This window comes from Alligator sinensis, unplaced genomic scaffold, assembly GCF_000455745.1.
Source record: "Alligator sinensis unplaced genomic scaffold, ASM45574v1 scaffold210_2, whole genome shotgun sequence".
Taxonomy (NCBI): Eukaryota; Metazoa; Chordata; order Crocodylia; family Alligatoridae; genus Alligator; species Alligator sinensis.
Window position 1 is genome coordinate 1,875,472 of NW_005841946.1, and position 6,004 is coordinate 1,881,475.

General features: G+C 56.6%; 1 protein-coding gene across 1 annotated transcript; it reads right to left on the minus strand.

Annotated features, from left to right (window-relative positions):
* Positions 1 to 3,265: 3,265 nt before the first annotated feature.
* On the minus strand, positions 3,266 to 5,342 carry KBTBD13 (kelch repeat and BTB domain containing 13). Its single transcript, XM_006020107.2, has one exon. It carries the CDS (start codon positions 5,250 to 5,252, stop codon positions 3,813 to 3,815), a length of 1,440 nt encoding a protein of 479 aa, XP_006020169.2. The 5' UTR covers positions 5,253 to 5,342; the 3' UTR covers positions 3,266 to 3,812.
* Between the last annotated feature and the right edge of the window lie 662 nt (positions 5,343 to 6,004).

Sequence of the window (6,004 nt, forward strand, 5' to 3'; positions counted from 1 at the left end):
AAAATGACAAGCGTGTGCATGTGCATGTGTGCACATGTGTTTCCATCCAGTTTCCTTGGAGCAAGGCCGTGTAGTTGCTGGAGGGGGGATCCCGGCACGAGAAGCCTGGGCGTTGCTGTTGTCAGGGTGGGCTGCGGGGGGCAGAGGGGCTGAAGGGAGTCTCTAGAGGTGGGCGCTGAACCCTGTTTGAACTTGCTTTGGAGGCTGCCTGGTGAACCCATTTCCAGCTGGGTTGGCCTGATCTGTTGGCGGTCGGAGATGGCTGGATGCGATGCTGCCCCACGTGCCTTTGGCTAGGGAAGCCTGTGTGCCTTAACCACGCGAGTCCAACAGGCTCGAGGGGTCCCACCTCATTCCTGACTCCACATTGATGCTGGGCCTTCATTCATCCTTCTGACCTCAGTGTTTCCCTCTGCGAAATGGGGATAGTGATAACAACACCGCTTTGTTGGGTGGCCGAAAGGCCCCTAGTCCACAGTTTATATATGCAAAGTCTACTGCATGCTGGGTAGGTTCTTGCACCGTTCTCCAGGCTGTGCTCTAGCCCAAGCGGCGCACAAAACAGCATGGTTAAGAGCTCTTCCACGTCGTGTGTTGTGCATCCTCTCCCCTCCTGTCATGGGGTTTCTTTTATTGCTGTAGAGGGCATTTAAATTATTTCCAGTGGTCTTATCAGTGTCCTTTGGCCCCCAAAACCAACCAACCGACTCGGAAGGACTCAGCCAGGGCTGCCACAGATGCCAAGCTGGGGAGGTACTCTGTGGGATTTTGGGAAGCACCTGGAGGGCAAAGGATCATGGGAATTCAATGTGCGTCAAAGGAAAATGCCCATGTTACAGCATTGCTAAGGCAGCCTGGTTTAAACGGCAATATGCTAGGAAAAGCTGGTTAGACCCAGACCTTGCAACATCCTGTGGAAATAGTCCTATCTTTTAGCTAGACGTAAGCAGAGAAGTGGGACCAACACACAGGACTAATGGGAATCAGGGCTAGCAGGCGCTCCAGGGCAGTCAGGTGAAGGTGTTGCCCATACTGCGCTTTGCTAATCCCCCTGCTCTGACGGCCTTTGCTGGACAGAACTGCATTTGTGTCCTCCTCTTGCCGTGCGCGCTCTCTGAGCCGTCCCTGCTCTTCACGCAGCGCCAGGAGAGCGGCGGGGGCTGCTTCTCCCAGCCCGGTCCGCTTCACATGGCCTGTGTGGAAAGAGCACAAGCTGCTCATCGTTATGCAAAGGGATTAAGGAGGGAAGAGAATCCAGCTCTTCAGGCAGAAGGAAAAATCGAGTGCGCTAGCGCTCTTCCTCTGCAGTGGGCGTCCTCGGTGTTTGCACGGGAGCTGCAGGCTGCCAGAGGCAATAAGTATTTCTCGTGGCTCCTTGCTAGCAACTGGTGTAGGCCAGGTCATTCCCTGCGTCCAGCAGCCGCTGCACGTGTGGCTCTCTTCCCATTTGCTGTGTGAGGGCTGAGGGTTGTGCCTGCTGGAGCAGCTTCCCCAAACCGTTTGCGTCTCTGCAGACGGGGCTCCAGGCACTGCTGGCTGTTTAACCCCCAAGATATTTGCCCCTGCTCAGGGCAGGCTGATGTGAGACGATGATTCAAATACCTGGATGTCTGGTGCCTTCCCTGCTCTCAGCCGGTACGACATGCCAGGCTCAATCTCGGTGTGAGCAAGTCTCTAGTCTGCACCTGGGATCACGAACAGGCATAGAAAGCGTAGAGGAAGGGACCCAACAAGTCATCCAGTCCAGCCCCTCATCAGCTCTGCGCTGCCAGGAGCCAGGCCCTGCCTCCCCACCTGGCCATCCTCCCACTCCACTTGCTGGGACATCCTCCAGCTGCAAAAGCCTCGCAGGGCCCAGCTATTCATGCTCGCCTGCACCTCTCCAGTGGCATTCGTTCCTAATCTCAGTACCTACATCAGAGCTGTGCAGCCCACGTCTGGAGCGAATGCACTGAGGAGGAGAGGGGCCAGCAGGATGGAAATATCCAGCCCAATATGTTCTGCACATCCCACAGCTGCAAACCGGGCCATATTCACCTTTAATGTAGCTCAGCTGATGTCTGGACTCTTCTGCCGGGGAGGCTGGCCGGCCCGTTGCTCGCCCATCGCTCCCAGCAGCAGCGTGGTTCATACCAGTGCCACGGGATTAGCCAGCCAGCACTAGCTGAGCCTGCTTTGCCAGTCCCGGAGCTAAACCATTCGAGAAGGCCCCGGCTGCTGGGGACAGCATTCACATGGCTACAGCACGGTGCACTCGGCTTCCCCGGGCGGTTTCCATGCAGGACGCAGCTTTGTGCTTTAATGCCTTAGAAGGGCATGGAGTTGTGAGCGAGGGCAGCTCTCCCTTTCAGCCTGGATACTGGAGCCAGGGGTCGATGGGACCCTGGACTGTGCTGGCTCAGGGGGTGCCGAAGCCCCGCTCCTAGTTTGCAGGATGTGACCAGCCCAGGTCGCCCAGGCCCAAGATCTCCCAGAGTCCAAGCTGGGAGCGGGCTATTTTCTGTCCAGGGTGGAAGCAGCGTGAAGGCTGCCGGATCAGTGTGCCTGCTGTGAGCCAAAATCGCACGTTATCGCATCTTGGGATTTGAGCAGTGTCAAATCTGGACCCAGCTTTAGGCTGAAGCTGCAGCCTCAGATCCTAAAGGGCCAACCCTGAGCCCACCTCTGCCTCGGACTGTGCCAGAGCCACCTGCGCTCGGCCCAGGACGGCAGTGTTTTCCCTTCCGGCCCGCGTCCCCAGCGCAGAACCCCCCAGACCGCACCTCCACCCTCCCTCCGCAGACCGAGGAGCCTGCCCAAATACCCGAGTCTACCTCCCACTGTCCCTTGAAATGGGAAACCGGCCCTTAGCTATATTCCTGAATAGCTGTGTAGGGTATATAACCCTAAGCCAGCAATTCTCAGCGGGGGTGTTGTAGCACCCCGGATGCCATGAGATCCTTTCAAGGGTGCCTCGAGGCAATATTAGCACTGGTAGGTGGGCAAGCACAGACACACGAGTCCCAGACGAAACCCGGAGATTTCGCGTGCGAATCCCTGGTGCTAAAACTCTCCTGACCTGTTGTGGGCTTGCTGAGCAATTTGCAACAGAAAAACTGTTCTGTTATTTTTCCATAATAAAAAACCAAACCCCCCAAAAACCACCATCAAAGTGAAGAGCTGGCATTTTTCTGGAGTCTGGAAACAAGGTTGAGACCTATGGGTTTGTTTTGTCTTTTAAATTTTTGAGATGGCAGCTGCATGAGCCTAAAGTCTGCCCCCCGCGCCTGATGCCTGTGCAGTGTGACAGGCACTCTGTTTAGTGTCCTTGAAAGAAGAAACCATCGTTAACACACGCTTAAGATTTTTGTATTGAAAACTCTTTTCCTCGTAATCCAAAGATACACTGACGGCTCCCCCCACCCAAAGCTAGGTCGGTGGTTTGATGCACGTTTCCAGAATTCAGTCAAAACACATGAGAGCTGGTATTACTTTGCATTTCTAAAGTGTCTTTCCTTTGCAGGTCTCCAACGACTCTCCCAGCCCCGTGTCCGGAAGACAGCGCCGGGGGCTTTGCATGGAACAGAGGTCTTGATCCACCGCAACCGCGAGCAGAGGGCAACCACCGGCAAGGCAGCTGAATTGCACCCCTCGCCCTGGCTCCGGCTACTTGGAAGGGCAAACGCAGCAGGTGAGAGCAGAGTCCTTGTAGCCTTGCACCTGAGACTCCCCGGAGCAGCAGCTGCTCAAAAGCAAGGCAGAGATGAGGACCCAGAAGGGGATGTCATTTAATTCAGCTCCCTCGTATGCCGGAGTGCCCTGCATGGCGGCGACTAGGTGGCAACACTATGGTCTCTCCTCGGTAGCCTGAGCAGAAAGGTCTGCAGGGAACCAGTCCTCGGGAACCCGGCCTTCTCCTTCTTGAACCGCCAGCTGCCCTCTTCGATGGAGTAGAGGAGGGTGAGCATCCTGTTGACGGTGTACACGGTGTCCCCTCTGATCACGGCCGTGAAGAGCGCTCCCTTGCTGTTGACGAACTGCCCGGGTAAGGCCACCCACTGCCGGGTGGTGAGGTTGAAGCAGTCTATCACGCACCGCAAGAAGTCGTCCGAGGGCCCGTTCCTCATGATGTAGAGGTTGTCTCGGTGGGCCACCATGCAGTGACCGTAGCTCTGAGGCCTCTTCAAGTCCGCGATGGGAAGCCACTCGTCCTTCTGGGTCTCGTACTCGTAGATGATAGTGGTGTCCAGTGGTTTCCACAAGCAAACAAATATCCTCCCCATCGCCTGGGCGCAGGGGGCCCCGGCTGTGGGCTGGGGCAGGTCGGAGAGGAGAGTCCAGGTGTTGGAGGACACGTCGTATTTCTCCACGGATTTGAGCGAGACCTTCTCGTACTCTCCTCCGATGGCGTACAGGCAACCTTCGTGGCCCGTCAGCGTGGCGTCGTACCGGGGCTGCTTAGGGCTGGGGAACTTGCTCCAGCTGTTCGTGTCGGCGTCGTAGCAAAAGCTGCTGTCTACGACTTGCTTGCTAGCCCCGTAGACGCCCCCCACGATATAGATCTTGTTCTCCAATGTCGCCATGCCGGCTAGGAACGTGCTGGCCGCCAGCGGTAAGCAGGAGAGCGTCTTCCACGTGTTGTTCTCCTCGTCCAGGTAGCAAATGGTCCTCGAAAGGTCCTCTAGGAACTCAAAGGTGGGCGTATGTGCCCCCACCGCGACAAACGTGCTGGGCACGAGAGAGTCGATGTAGTCCAGCAGGTCGGGGGAAAGACAGTCCAAGTACTGCTCTAGCTCAGAGTAGCTGTCCCGGATATACAGGGCGGCGCTGTGGAAAAGGTCCAGCAAGCCAAAAATGGCGGCAGCTTGGTACAGGATGATGCAGTTGTCGGAGTTGATCGAATTGATCAGGTACTTGGCCAGCGGCTTCACGTGCAGAAAAGCCGCGCATTCGACCGCCTTGAAGTTCTCCTCGCAGCTCAGCATGGGTCTCTCCCCAGCCAGGACTTGGAGCATGATGAAGAACCCCTTGGCACTCAGGTCCTGGAGCTGGATTTCGTCCTGCGTGCTTTCCCTCATGCCAGAGCGGAAGAGGGCGCAGAAGTAGTCGCTGTGCTCCACCAGCAGAGCCTTGTCCACGGCGAAAAACGCCTCTTCCACGTTGATCCGGACTCTCTCCGTCGCAGACGTCGGCCCGCTCTGGTGCTGAGTCATGCTCCGGCTGCCGGAGAGGTGACTCAGCAAGCATGCACTTGGCGGTGCCTCGTAATGCATCCGCACGCCAGGAGTGGTACCCAAGGCGCCTTGCAGCGTGCAGCCAGTGCAATTCCTATCTCTTTCTCGATGGTTTGATATCTTTCTGTGCCTTCCCGGCCGCTCCAAACCGCTCACTTGTAATATGAAGACCTCCGGCTAAAGATAGCCGCGGCCCATGTGATCGGAGCTGCCAGCAGCGAGAGCAAGCGGATGCCTTTCAGACGGCATCCTTGGAGTGCACTTGCTAACTGATAGCGGCAGCGTTTGTCCTGAGCAAATCCAGGGGACTGTGAAGGGGCCGACGGGATGCAGCAGAGGCGTTCATCAGATCAAAGTGGAGCTTACATTGTACTGGAGAGATCAGACTCGTCCTGGCTGGGGCCTGAAAATAGCTTTAAAAGGCCTCTGGGTGAGGCAGGAAGGTCAAGATTTCTAAAAGTGACCGGTGATCTTTTTTGTCTCAGGGTTTGCATGTCCCACGATCAAGAGCCCGGCTTTGGGAGGAGCTGGGGGCTTGGCACTTTCTCAACTATAGGAACCGTGGAAGGCCTCTGAGGTCGAGCGTGCACAACCTGGGATGCCCAGAAACACCAGCCACCTCTGACAAGCTCAGCTGGTATCTGTCCCAGGTTTCCTGGTGGGCTTCTATAGGCAATTTGGGTCTATCAATGCACAGCTGTGGAGATCCCCGAGCCGGCTCTGAAGGTGCCAGAAGGCAGCAGAAGCAAACTGGCTGCATTGCAAGGCACGTGGCCTCAGCCCTGCTGCGA